Source organism: Salvelinus namaycush, chromosome 42, assembly GCF_016432855.1.
Source record: "Salvelinus namaycush isolate Seneca chromosome 42, SaNama_1.0, whole genome shotgun sequence".
Taxonomy (NCBI): domain Eukaryota; kingdom Metazoa; phylum Chordata; class Actinopteri; order Salmoniformes; family Salmonidae; genus Salvelinus; species Salvelinus namaycush.
In genome coordinates, this window is record NC_052348.1 from 4,001,859 (window position 1) to 4,015,940 (window position 14,082).

Genomic DNA, 14,082 nt, shown 5'->3' on the forward strand with positions numbered 1-14,082 from the left:
AACATTGATAAGGTCAACTTTTCACAAATATGTATCAATATAATATTTATGTGTGCCGCTTGTTGTTTTGCTATAAACATAACATGAACGAATGAACATGATCAAACATGAACGAATGAAAATGAACATTCGTGTTATTTTATGGATAATAGTTTTTATTCGTATTAAGTACATGATAAATCGACATTGCAAGGCAGCGATCGATTAGTAGAGCCTTTTCATTTGGGCGTATTAGAATCCGAATAGGTTTCACTCAGTCATGTCCAATCGTAAACCGGATGCATAAGGAAAGTCTAAAGTTTTGGGAAGTTTTTGCAGTCAGATTAGTATGACATATTACAAACAAAGGCTTACAGCAAATAATGTAAATATGTGAACATGCACATGGAAACGTGAAATTTAAGTCAAATCGCCTGAAAAAGAGAGTAAGTTTACTCCTTATATAATTTGCTAGCCGTTAGCGGAGCAGTGCAACCAAACAATGTAGACATAACCGATAAAGTAGCTATTAAAAGTTGCTTTTAAATGTTTCAAATAATTATCTCATAAAGAGCTTCAGATAATAATGTACGTTGACGTAAACGCATGTGTGTTTATTAGTTAGCAACGCTCTTTGTTGATGTTGTTTCTACCACTTAGCTAACGTTTTTCAACCGGATATTATGCCGCTTAATGTCCTTATCTACGAAAGACGTGTTTGCAAGTCGCAGGGTTAGAGGGTACAGTGGAGATGGAGTTGTAAACAATTTGGTTTATCAAAGATTTACGCAAGATCTGTTTAATTCATATGAATGTTACAAATACGAAAGGAAAAAAATAAAATATCGCTGAATTTTCTTTGTTGAAAACGACATGCAGCCTGAGCTTCAATGTGGTTAATCATTAACCCAAAGGCTGGCTGTATGATGTCGATTTCACACATCTCGAACTGCTAACACAAGACGAGTCCACTTAACTATTAGCTTAACTATAATCCACTTAACTATAGCTATTAGTTTAGCCTAGATCAGAGCTCTATGTTGACATCCACATATATGGCCCTTGGATATAAAATCTGCTTTTGTACATTGATTTTATTTCCATTGTTTGCTGAATTTCCCCCTCAACCCACAGTGTATATCAACCAAAGCAGCGGCAAGGTGTGAGAGTACTGGCAATCGCCGGCTATGGAAACGCAGTTCAGCATCGATGACGCGTTTGTGCTGGAGGGAGAGGATGAAGGGGTAGCTGATGGAGAGAAGGAAGGATGGAAGGGCCGAGAGAAAGACAGAGAGGGGGGAGAGATGACGTTCGGTACCCTGTCCTTTGCCAAACCCCAGACTCACTCGCCCTCCGCTGTGGCTGGCTCCCCCGACCACAGCAGCAGTCTGAAGTACCAGGTGATGCCCCATCATACACACACATACGTATAGACATAACACACACACACACACATAGAAGTGATATCAGGGTGTGGTGGTGACCTAACATTTTTCTCTTTCTCTCTGCTCGCACAGAATCTGGAAAATGAAGACGTCTTGGGCAGCAGTGGCAATTCCTCTTTCAATAACTTCTTCAAAATCAGGTTTGTCTTCATTGGCGTGTTGTGATTGCATCTGGCATTACCTAGATGAGAATGGCACCCTCAAATGTAAATGCGTGTTCCTTATTTTCTATGATATCAAGAAAGATGTTCAACTTTCCCATTTCCCCCCCCCCCCTCAGTGATCCTGCGACTCTGTCTTACTGCAGCTCCCAGTGGTCGTTCAGCACCTTGAGCTCTGTCACCCAGCTCTCTGCACACTGCTGCGGGTAATTAACCACGCACGCAAACACGCACACAAACAGTCATTCACAAGAATGCATTACACTGGACCATGCCCACAATATCACATAAGATCAAGGATGTACTCACACACACTCTCAAACACCCACAATGACTGAGGAAAACCCTGATGTTTTCCTCAGGTGGATGTCTCACCCTCTGGTGAAGAAGAACAGAAGAGTGGTCCTCGCCTCATTCCTTCTCCTCGTCACTGGAGTCGGTAAGTCACACCATCTCTGCTGAAAGAGAAAACATCAACCGTGATTCTCATTCAACAGTGTTTTTCGCCAATCCATTCCTGGGAGAACGCGCAAGGTGTGCACATTTTTGTACCAGCCCGGCACTAACACACTTGATTCAACTAACCAAAGGCTTGCTGATACATTGAATCCTGTGTGTTATTACTAGGCTAGGAAAAAAATGTGCACACAGCCCAGGAATGGGTTGGGAAACACTGCAGTCTAACATTTAGTTTGTGTACGGCGGTTTATATTTTATAGATGTGTCTTGTTTTTTTACCACCCATTGTCAGCCATTGTAATGCATTCATGGCACTGAACTTTGCCCCGGAATAACTCCTCTTGTGTTCTCATGTCTATTGTTAGTTGTCTTGAGATATTGCCTTTTCATTAAATGTCCATGTTTTCTTTCTCTCAGCTCTCATTTTCACTGGTGTCGTAATACAATTGAATCCGGATGCAGGTAAGAAAGAGATTCAGTGAATGTGGGGTGTGTTGTCACATATCAGTGAAGATGTCTGTATTCTTGGTCGTTGGTAGTCTTTTACTGTGGGCTTTGACATGGTATCTTTGATGTTTTCCACAGGTGTCTCAAGTGCCATTTTCTTCATCCCTGGATTTCTTCTCTTCATTCCTGGGGGTATATAGTGCTCTTTACCTTGACTTGGTTGTATTGTCAATGTATTTCATGTTTCACACGTCTTTCAGCCTTTTCTCCTGTCTTTTTAATCATAACGTCTGGACAGTGCATGTGGGTGGGAATGTGAACTTAAACAGTCCTGTAATGGTGTGTAGAAGTCCCTACTGTCAGACTTATCACTGTGTATGTTGAAACAAGTAATCTGCAGATTAAATACACACAGGCATTACAAAAGCTTCACAGTTTACATGTGCATTACTATGGCTTCATATGTTTACTATAGAAATGATTAAAACAGTGTGGTAATTGTTTTCTCTCCTTTTCCCTCAGTGTACCATGTGATTTACATCAGTTGTGCGGTTCGGGGAAGAAGAGGCTTCAAGTTCTTCTACTTGCCCTATTTTGAAAAATGACCCATTGCACTACACCTTTTTTTTGTCCAATTTTGAGTATTGTACTTTTTATGTAACAAAGATGTTTTTTCTTATTATGTCAAACCTTTTTACCCTGTCTTTATACTGACCACTACTACAAACTCAACCACTTTGTGCCTCGATAAGCTTCTTGCACATCCTGTATGGAAGAGAAGGAGTCTGATTTGCCCTGCCTGTTTGTGTCATGTCTCGTGAGTAAATAGTGACTGTGAAACTACAATAAACCTGTTTTTTGTATATTACTTTTAAAAGGTCTCCATGAGTCAGTGTTTGTTAGTAGCGCTGGTGTTGGGATAATGCGAACCGCATGGGGATTTTAGGACAGCTGTGATGCGGTCGGTGCCGAAAGTATTAGGTATTTCTCTCAGGTGACAGTGTGGTGAAGAAGGCGCAACAGTTTGTCACCTAAAACCCTTACAAACTTTTAGATGCACAATTGAGAGCATCCTGTTGGGCTGTATCACCGCCTGGTACGGCAACTGCACCGCTCACAACCACAGGGCGGTGCGGTCTGCACAACGCATCACTGAGTGCAAACTACCTGCCCTCCAGGACACCTACAGCACCCGATGTTACAGGAAGGCCAAAAATATCAAGAACAACAACCACCCGAGCCACTGCTTGTTCACCCCGCCACCATCCAGAAGGCGAGATCAGTACAGGTGCATCAAAGCTGGGACCGAGAGACTGAAAAACAGCTTCTATCTCATGGCCATCAGACTGTTAAACAGCCATCACTAGCACAGTGAGGATGCTGCCTCCATACAGACTTGTAATCACTGGCCACTTTAGTAAATTGAACACTAGTCACTTTAATAATGTTTACATGTCTTGCATTACTCGTCTCATATGTATATACTGTATTCTGTACTATCTATTGCATCTTAGCCTATGCCACTCTGACATTGCTCATCCATATATTTATATATTCTTATTCCATTTCTCAGTTAGATATTTGTTGTGGAATTGTTAGATATTACTTGTTAGATATTGCTGCACTGTCGGAACTAGAAGCACAAGCTTTTCGCTATACTCGCAATAACATCTGCTTGCTAACCATGTGTATGTGACCAATTTGATTTGATTCAACTGGTAGACGGTAATCACATTATTGTATTTTATTCTGTTCAAAATACAGTTCAACAATTTACATTCTTACATCATACAAAACAGAACGCAGGTATTAACAAGAAAATATTGGAATAAACAAAAAATAAAAAGATAAACAATTCTAGTGCAATTGTAATCACTCTGAAAAAATCTTATTGTAATGATTTAGGAAAATGTTATTCTTGTTATTGTTCACAAGGGTTAATGTTTTAATAAAATAGTTAAATTCAACCCAATTTCTTTTTAATTTTGGTATAGAATTTTGGAATTTTTGTTTGTGTATGAAGTATTTGGCAACAAGAATAAAAAAATTCACAATAATTTCAGTGGTCTTATTATCATTGCAATAGTAACATATATCTTTCATGTCAAAAACAGAGGTAGTGTTCATAATGGTAAATAAGTATTTTGCAAGATTTTCCCAAAATTCTGACACAAATTTACATTCAAAGAACAAGTGGGACAGATTCTCACCTTTTTCACAGAAAACGCAGATATCATCAATAACCACACATTTGGATGTCATAGAATTACATGGATATACCTTATGTAAAATTTTGAAGTGCACATCCTTAACTTTCTTTGCTATACAGTATTTGTAAGGCCTTAACCATGCATTTTTCCAGACAATGTCAGAAATAAGCATGTTCCAGAAAAACTTTCCTCTCGGTGTAAGTTGGTTTTGTGAATGAAGAATTTGTCTTATATATTTATTACAACAAGATTTCTCAAGTAAGCCCACGCCTTCCAATCTGAGTTCTGGATAAACTTTGTGATCATTACCAAAGCTAAGATGAGTTTTCATTGGTGTAGTTAGACTACTGGGAACGGCTTTGATCACAGAAATAAACTCTCTGAAAGGTATTGGAAACTCTTTCAATGTTATAAATTTCTCATATGTGAGAATATTACCCTTGTTGTCGAAAACATCAAGAACAAAGTCAATATTCCTCTCATGCCAGCTGGGGTAGAACAATAAATTATTCCTTACAGTTATGTCTGAATTATTCCACAAAAGAGCTTTATGTGGGGAAAAATTGTGCAGGATACATATTTTCCAGGCCATTAAAGCTTGTTGGTGAAACCTAGCCAATTTAGCAGGTAATCTTTCAGGAATATAATTACATTTCAGTAAAAATTGAAGACCTCTCAACTTATTAAACAACATTTTTGGAATGAAATACCATATTGAATCAGTATTGATCAAACATAATTTCAACCAGTTCATCTTGAAAGTGTTATTTATGTCAACAAAATCCAACTCTTCCAGACCTCCTTCAGCTCTTTTGTTAGAAAGGACTGACTTTTTTAGTTTGTGAGACTTATTTTTCCAGATGAAGTCAAGAAAGGTCTTATTGATCTCTTTACAAGTAGCTGGATTTACACATAACGATAATGAGGGGTAATGAGTCCCTCTGCCTTGGACAGAAGTACTCTCCCAAGTATAGAAAGATCTCTTTAACACAGTCCTTTACAGGAATATTTTCTATTTCTTCATCATCAGAGTCAAATAAACATAAGATTTCACATTTAGAAACTTTCAGTTTTAATCCTGATGCAATAGAAAATGCAGTTATAGCATTAAGGGCAAGTGTAGCATCATCATCCAGTTGTGAAATTTTGATTTCTTTGTTAAAAATGGTTAAGCCATACAAATTAGCATTATTCAGAATATCTAGAGATAAAAGTTCCACAACCATAGTGAATAAAAATGGCGAAATTGGGCATCCCTGTCATACACTTCTGTTGATACTGAATCTTTTGTAAGTATTAAGGGTTTAGTAACACAGAACTATTTATGTCTTTGTAAAACATGCAAATTACTTTGATAAAATTTTCACCAAATCCAAAAAGTTTAAGAGAACTAAAGAGAAATTCATGTTCAATTGTGTCAAAGGCTTTACAGAAGTCCAAAAATAAGACAACCGCATCTGAGTCAATTGCATCTGAATAATCTATAAGGTCCAAGACTAAACGAATGTTAGAGCTTATGTGACGGCCCTTCATAAATCCTGTTTGAGTCTCATTTATAATGGTATCTATTCCTTTCTTTAATCTTCTGGCATAAACCAGAGCAATCAATTTGTAATCAATATTTAATAAAGTAATTGGTCACCAAATTGTCAATGAGAGAAGGGTCTTTATCGGGCTTCGGAATCAATGAAATAAGGCCCTGTTTCATAGTGCAGACCATTTCACAATTTTTCATGCAATCTTGAAACATATTGAAAATTGGGTCTACTAGTAACTCCCAAAACTGTCTATAGAATTCTAATGACAGGCCATCAGGGCCAGGTGATTTCCCTTTTTTCATTGAATTCAGAGCCTCTCTAATTTCTTCAATTGACACAAGTGAATCGCAAACTGAGTGGAAATCATCCTCAATTACAGGGACATAATTCTGAATGTGGCAAATGTAGCTTTCACAACCATCTTCCTGAAATTGAGAGCCGTAAAGGTTTTCATAAAAGGAATTGACAAATTATGATATTGTAATGGGATCTTTGCATAAAACATCGTTCATTTTGAGTGCAGTTACATATTTTATTTTGTAGTTTCTCTTTTCAAGTGCAAAAAAGTAACTAGTGTTTCTTTCCCCCTCTTCAATCCATTTTGCTTTTGACCTTACAAAGGCACCCTTTGCCAGAGCCGTGTATAGCTGTTCTAATTCTAGTTGTAAAGACTTGAATACAGACTCCTCTTCTTCAGATAGATTATCTTTCTTTAGAAAACTGTCAAGCTTGCTCATTATCTCTTTTTCTCTAAGGTTCTTTAATTGCATCAGCTCTTTGGCGCATTTAATGGCTACCACTCTGACTTTATATTTGAAAAATTCCCATCTACTCCCATGACCCAAGTCTTCTCTTGCAAAAATATCTTTAGCTAACGATTTGATGTTTTCAATGAGAGTAGTATCTTTAAGAAGTGTGTTGTTTAATTTCCAATATCCTCGAGTACCTTTTGATTTTTTAGTAGCTTGTAAATTCAGGGAAATCAAGTGATGATCAGAAAAGGGAGCCAACTGATGATCTACATCTATAACAAATTGTAACAAAAAAGGGGAAATTAGGAATACATCTATTCTAGATTTACGTGACATAGTTTTGTTGGTCCAGGTATAACCCTTTGCATTCGGATTGAAATAACGCCAGGCATCCTCAACACAGAGATCCTTGCATAATGTAGTTATAATATTGCTATTTTGAGGGCTTTGACTCGTTCTATGAGGAAAACGATCAGCAGACGCATCAGATGTTTCATTAAAATCCCCTGAAATAATTAGAAAAGCCTCTGAGTATTTGTTGCTTAAATCCTGTACTTTCCTGGTAAATTGGGTAAAAGGCTCTTATTATGAGCATGTGAGTTATGTCCGTATACATTACAAATGATGAAAATAGCATTGTCAAGTTTAACAGTTACTATGACCCATCTTCCGTCTTGTGAAGATGTGGATTCTAGAACGTCACCTTTAAACTTGTGAATAGGTATCAAAACACCAGCAGAATGATTTGATCCACGACTGAAGAGGAGGGTAGAGGGTAATCTAATCACAAGACTGCTTGAAGTCCCAAGGCGTCAGCAGTGACGTCAATTGATGTGTCGATTTATCGCGAGCTCTCCCGAAGATAGGCAGTCGGCTTGACACTCGGGGGAAGCAAGGATGGAGGAACTGGCTACCAAGCTACTCGCAGAAGGCATTCAGAAGAAAGTGGTCAGTCCAGGCAAAGGAGAGCTGTCAACGTTTCCTGATGGGACCAAGGTGAGTTATAAAATAGTGAATTTAATCCACGTTCAAAGGGTAGTTTTGTATGTGTAGTGCTGGCTAAACGGATTGGCATTATTAGCTAGCTGCTAACGTTATAATGGAGTGAAATTATCGAGGTTTGACATGTTCTGAGGTGATATATACGTTACCTTATTTTAGTTAAACTATAACTCGGTCTACCAGAATTGTTATTTACAGAAATTATCAGCCAATAAGTAATTATTGGAGTAAAAACGAAAGGTTTTTTTGTGATACTGTAAGAGGGCGGTGCTTTTACAGGATGGACAAGTCTTTATTGATTTTCATCTCTCTTATTGGTCGGTGGGGATGTCCGTCAGCTTGTAAACATTACTACTACATTTTAATTGGAAAGTCGGCAAGATTGACCGTATGGTTGGATAATCAATGTGAATTTGTGCCTCTGCCTGTTGATAAAAATCTAAAATTTCGTTTGATATGGGGTCTTTTAATATGTGAAAGACATGCATTTTAAACCTTAACAAGCTCACTCTATCAGCATTTATTGTCCAACTGCTGAGAAGTGATTATGTAGAAACTACACCTTTTACTGTTACTAAACAGAACAAACTCTGTTTCATCAATACAATGTATGTCATGTACACTGAACAAATATATAAACGCAACATGCAAAAATGTTAAAGATTTGACTGAGTTTCAGTTCATATAAAGGAAATCCAGTCAATTTAAATAAATACATTTGGCCCAAATGTATGAATCTCAAATGACTGGGAATACAGATATCCATATGTTGGTAACAGATACCTTTAAAAAAAAAAAAAAAAAAAAAGTAGGGTTGTGGATCAGAAAAGCATTCAGTATCTGGTGTGATCACCATTTGCCTCATGCAGTGCGACATGTCTCCTTCGCATAGAGTTGATTGTGGAATGTTGTCCCACTCCTATTCAATGGCTGTGCGAAATGCTGGATATTGGCGGGAACTGGAACACACTGTCATACACGTCGATCCAGAGCATCCCAAACATGCTCAATGAGTGAAATGTCTGAGTATGCAGGCCATGGAAGAACTGGGACATTTTCAGCTTCTAGGAATAGTGTACAGATCCTTGCGACATGGGGCTGTGCATTATCATGCTGAAACATGAGGTGATGGCGGTGGATGAATGGCACAACAATGGGCATCAGGATCTTGTCACGGTATCTCTGTGTGTTCAAATTGCCATCGATAAAATGCAATTGTATTTGATGTCCGTAGCTTATGCCTGCCGCATACCATAACCCCACTGCTACCATGGCCCACTCTGTTCACAACGTTGACATCAGCAAACCGCCCGCCCACACAACGTAAGACACGCTTTCTGCCATCTGCCCAGTACTGTTGAAACTGGGATTCATCCATGAAGAGCACACTTCTCAAGCGTACCAGTGGCCATCTAAGGTGAGCATTTTCCCACTGAAGTTTGTTACGAAGCCTAACTACAGTCCGGTCAAGACCTTGGTGAGGACCACGAGCATGCAGATCAGCTTCCCTGGGACGGTTTCTGACGTTTGTGCAGAAATTCTTCGTTTGTGCAAACCCACAGTTTCATCAGCTGTCCGAGTGGCTGGTCTCAGATGATCCCGCCGGTGAAGAAGCCAGATGTGGAGGTCCTTGGCTGGCATGTTTACATGTGGTCTGCAGTTGAGGCTGGTTGGACGTTCTGCCTAATGCTCTAAAATTACATTTGGAGGTGGCTTATGATAGAGAAATTAACATTAAATTCTCTGGCAACAGCTCCGGTGGACATTCCTGCAGTCGGCATGCCAATTTCATGCTCACTCAAAACTGGAAACATTTGTGGCATTGTGTTGTGTGACACAACTGCACATTTTAGTGGTCTTTTTATTGTCCCCAGCACAGGGCACACCTGTGTAATGATCATGCTGTTTAATCAGCTTCTTGATATGCCACACCTGTCAGGCGGATGGATTATCTTGGCAAAGGAGAAATGCTCACTAACAGGGATGTAAACAAATTTGTGCACAACATTTGAGTAATACGTGTTTTTTGTGCGTAATGGAACATTTCTGGGATCTTTTTATTTCAGCTCATGAAACATGGGACCAACACTTTACATGTTGCGTTTATATTTTTGTTCAGTGTATTACATGATTTGTCCACTTGTGTAATACCAGTTCTCCATTCTATCCCCCCAATTTTCCAACAGGTGATATTCCACTACCGTTCCAGCCTGTGTGATGGCACGGTGCTGGATGACTCCAGGACCATGGGGGGCCGGAGCAAGCCCATGGAACTTATCTTGGGAAAGAAGTTCAAGCTGGCCGTGTGGGAGCGAGTCATTGCCACCATGAGGGAGGGAGAAGTGGCAGATTTCACATGTGACGTCAAGGTGGGTCGCCCAACTTAACATGGTTGACGTGGATGGATTAGAGACCGTTACTTTTGTGCACACACCCACAGACATGCAAATGGGTGGCAAAAACATTGATCGTTATGGAATTTGACAGGGTTTGTCAATACGTTTTGTTAATTGTTTCCCTTCAGAGAACTGCCTTAATTGTACTTTAAAATCCACCAGTCCCTCAATTTGTTCTAGTGAATAATGTAACCATCCTCTTTCCTTCTCCCTACAGCACACAGCCCTGTACCCGCTGGTGTCCCAGTCCCTGAGGAACATCAGTGCAGGGAAGGACCCCCTGGAGGGCCAGAGACACTGCTGTGGCATTGCTCAGATCCACTCACACCACTCCCTGGGCCACTGTGACCTGGACCAGCTCCAGGCCAACCCTCAGCCCCTGGTCTTCACCCTGGAGCTCATGGAGGTGAAGTTGGGGCTTATTTATTCTCCATTAGGGGTTTTTCCCCTTTGCCACTGCTTGCTCTTTGGGGGTCTAGGCCTGGTTACAGTAAAAGCACTTTGTGACAACTGGTTCTGTTAAAAGCACTACATCAAAATGTTTTCTAACCCTTTTATCACCCAAACAGCACTCATGCCTCTGTCATTTCACTGCGTAAATTCATTTTGATTGAATAATATAATTGACGCCTCTCCCAGGTTTTAACGCCCGGCTCGTTCAGACTGGACATCTGGGCGATGACGGACGAGGAGAAGCTGGAGGTGGTGCCTCAGATCCACGTGGAGGGTAACGCCCTCTACAAGAAGGGCGACGTGAAGGAAGCGGCCGAGAAGTACCACAATGCCATCGCCTGTCTAAAGAATCTGCAGATGAAGGTAAAGATTTATGACTTCGAACCTAGTCCTGGGGACCTGCTTTTTTTGGCATTTAATAGGGTAACATTTAGAGCACTGCAGACAAATACTTTTAATTTAGTTGAGATAACTAGCCATTCTGCGCGTCAAATGAGATCTATGCATTCCCTGTATATAGAACATCTTAACCCCACTAAATAAGTAGCTAGTTGTCTAACTCCTCCCCATCCTTGCCCCTCCTCCAATCAGGAGCGTCCAGGCGACGAGTGCTGGATCAAGCTGGACCTCATGATCACGCCCCTGATGCTGAACTACTGCCAGTGTCAGCTGGTCCAGGGTCAGTACTACGAGGTGCTGGACCACTGCTCCTCCATCATCTCCAAATACGAGGGTGAGTCACACACTTCTGAATACATTCAGGTGTAGCCCTGCCCTAGGATCAACTGAATATGCTGAATTCACATAACAATAGGCTATGCTCTGAAAGTGAATGTGTAATTTGTCATTACTTAAGACAATCCCTTTAAAAAATAAACATTTGTTACTTTTGCTGTTCTGTTGTCTACAGCAGGCCTGTTGCTAGTGAATGACAAGTCCTTTTGTATTGCTTACTACCAGCTACTTAACTTAAGTGTGTAAACTTAACACCATTTGAACACACCAGTCTCTTTCCCATTGACACACTCTCACCCCCACAGACATGAAGGCCTACTTCAAGCGGGCCAAGGCCCACGCGGCAGTGTGGAACGAGACGGAGGCGCGGGCCGATTTTGCCAAGGTGGTGGAGCTGGACCCGTCGCTGGGGCCCTCGGTGGCTAAAGAGCTGAGGGCCATGGAGGAGAGGATCCGCTCCAAGGAGAAGGAGGAGAAGGGCCGCTACAAGAGTCTGTTCAGCTACGACAGCAACGCCACCGCTACCACGGTGAGTAGCCGAGTACCTTCTAGAAGTTTCTTCGAATCTGGGCCCATATTAAAACAGCATCTGAGAGTAGCAGTGCTTTTCTAGGATCAGGTCCCCCCTTGTCCCTATAATCTAAAAGGCCAAATTAATCTATATCAGCACTCTTACACGAATGCTATGAGTGTTTTTCCCAAATCTAGGATCAGATTACCTGGTGTGAAGAAAATGTCTACACTTTATTTTACTAGTGAAATGAATGATCCATGTGTCTTTACACTACTTGATGTCTTTTTAAATTGGCAGTATTATCCCTTTAGTGTTGAATTTCTAATTAGGTAATATTCTTTTTGAATGTCTAATACTGTTATGCACTCTTTTAGGGCTGAATTAAGAAGACCATTATTCTTGTTATAAAGAAGAGGAGGAGCAGTTGAGGACACATTGACATGTTTAGTTTTATCCACACACCAAAGCCATATTCACTTTCCCCATGAAACATCACTTTCGCAGTGCACATGGCACATTCTCTTTCTAGATTCAATTTGATCTTTTATAGAAAGACATTACACACCCACACACACATCTACCCTCAACACCAACAGACTTTCAAAGTTCAGCTTTCCCCTACCGCAAACAGCCAGTTACATCACACACACATGCTGCAAAAGTACAGGAATACGCAGGAGATCCTCCACTTCTGGCAGTATGACTGGGACATCAACTTCGGAGACAATCACAAGATATATATTTATGGACACTAGAGCAGTCTCCACCATTTCCCTCTTGTTCACCCCTTACTTATCCCTATTAATGTTTATATGTTTATATCCCTATTAATGACTATTCAATGTATGTACTCTTATCTTCACTTGTATCTATGTTAGTATTACATTTCATTTGCTAATTTGTCTTTGTGGTCCTGTATATTTTAAGCTAGAACATTTGTAATGGACTCTTTTGCCCTCAACTCAAACACCACCCCACTTGCCTTTTGGTCAGTCGAACAGAGCTAATGATTTGCTAAGTCATTGGCTTCAGTGAGTGTAGTTTAGGATAGTGGCCATCATTTTGGCCCCTAGCTCCTTCCCGGTCTGTGTTCAACAAACTGAAAGGACTGGATAGGGGAAGGCAATATTGTGAAGGCTCCACTTTAGTCTATTGGAGGCCTGGAAGGAGTAGTCACTGAAGGGCTCCAGATGGTAATGGAACTGGGGTGATGACTCACTGGCAAGCATCAAGTAAAAGGTCAAGATAGCATTTTTTGTAGGGTCCATTTTCATAGGTTTGCACATCAAACGACTGACATCTCATCATACCAGCATTTAGCTCATTTGTCCCTTGTATTTTGTGAAAATGTTATCTAAAGGGTCACCATGACTTGACTCAAGTGTCAGTTGTATGACATGGGTGTTATCTAGCCTGGTTAAAAAGCAGAGTAAACACTACACTCAACATTGTTTTCATTGGTAAGCAGTGTTCAACCTGGTTTAACCAGGCTACTTATCATGCTTTCTATAAAATGTCTACGACGGGACAGCGAGTGTTTTTTGCAGCCATGTTATGACTGAGAAGCCAAATAAAGAGGTGCAACTCTTACTGGTGTGTTTGTAATGATACCCAATGTTTGCTTGCGCGCACACTCACCCAGGCCTCATTGTGCAAAGCGTTCACCTCCACACAGTGCTTATAGAAAGTCCACACCCCCTTTTAAAATGATCACCTTTTGTTGCCTTAGCCTGGAATGTAAATGCATTAAAAAAATGAATTGGTCTTTGCATCCTACCCCACAATTTCCAAGTGAAAAAAAAAAAAACTATTGTTTTTTTTCCTAAACTGAAATAGCTTGGTTGGATAGCAATCCTAAATTACCTCCAGTGTAACCAATCACATTAAGTCACACACCAAGTTAATTGGCCTCCACCTGTGTTAAATTGTAGTGATTTCACATGATTTCAGGATACATTTAGCAGTTCCTGTAGGTTCCCTCTGCTGGGTAG

General features: G+C 40.3%; 2 protein-coding genes across 4 annotated transcripts; both read left to right on the plus strand.

Annotated features, from left to right (window-relative positions):
- Positions 1-237: 237 nt before the first annotated feature.
- LOC120034953 (transmembrane protein 134-like) lies at positions 238-3,368 on the plus strand. 2 transcript variants are annotated; one of them, XM_038981669.1, is made up of 8 exons: positions 238-425; positions 1,114-1,379; positions 1,497-1,564; positions 1,705-1,791; positions 1,948-2,024; positions 2,462-2,506; positions 2,630-2,683; positions 3,014-3,368. In XM_038981669.1, exons 2-8 carry the CDS (start codon positions 1,167-1,169, stop codon positions 3,094-3,096), a joined length of 627 nt encoding a protein of 208 aa, XP_038837597.1. In that variant the 5' UTR covers positions 238-425; positions 1,114-1,166; the 3' UTR covers positions 3,097-3,368. The 2 variants fall into 2 exon arrangements, with proteins under 2 accessions (XP_038837597.1, XP_038837598.1); XM_038981670.1 differs by having other exon boundaries at positions 1,732-1,791.
- Positions 3,369-7,839: 4,471 nt separating this feature from the next.
- Positions 7,840-13,681, plus strand: LOC120034648 (AH receptor-interacting protein-like). 2 transcript variants are annotated; one of them, XR_005474071.1, is made up of 7 exons: positions 7,840-7,987; positions 10,180-10,362; positions 10,607-10,795; positions 11,029-11,205; positions 11,434-11,575; positions 11,879-12,106; positions 12,466-13,681. XR_005474071.1 is itself a non-coding variant. In XM_038981227.1 (7 exons), exons 1-7 carry the CDS (start codon positions 7,889-7,891, stop codon positions 12,469-12,471), a joined length of 1,020 nt encoding a protein of 339 aa, XP_038837155.1. In that variant the 5' UTR covers positions 7,841-7,888; the 3' UTR covers positions 12,472-13,681. The 2 variants fall into 2 exon arrangements, 1 of the variants encoding a protein (XP_038837155.1); XM_038981227.1 differs by having other exon boundaries at positions 7,841-7,987; positions 11,883-12,106.
- The last annotated feature ends 401 nt before the right edge of the window (positions 13,682-14,082 follow it).

What these genes read in the sequence shown, in the direction of transcription:
- LOC120034953 (XM_038981669.1), top strand. Translation starts at nt 1,167, where the DNA reads ATGGAAACGCAGTTCAGCATCGATGACGCGTTTGTGCTGGAGGGAGAG. An exon ending in AATAACTTCTTCAAAATCAG is followed by an intron (nt 1,565 to 1,704) that starts GTTTGTCTTCAT and finishes CCCCCCCCTCAG; the next exon opens with TGATCCTGCGACTCTGTCTT. An exon ending in ACAATTGAATCCGGATGCAG is followed by an intron (nt 2,507 to 2,629) that starts GTAAGAAAGAGA and finishes TGTTTTCCACAG; the next exon opens with GTGTCTCAAGTGCCATTTTC.
- LOC120034648 (XM_038981227.1), top strand. Translation starts at nt 7,889, where the DNA reads ATGGAGGAACTGGCTACCAAGCTACTCGCAGAAGGCATTCAGAAGAAA. An exon ending in CGTTTCCTGATGGGACCAAG is followed by an intron (nt 7,988 to 10,179) that starts GTGAGTTATAAA and finishes ATTTTCCAACAG; the next exon opens with GTGATATTCCACTACCGTTC. An exon ending in TCACCCTGGAGCTCATGGAG is followed by an intron (nt 10,796 to 11,028) that starts GTGAAGTTGGGG and finishes CGCCTCTCCCAG; the next exon opens with GTTTTAACGCCCGGCTCGTT.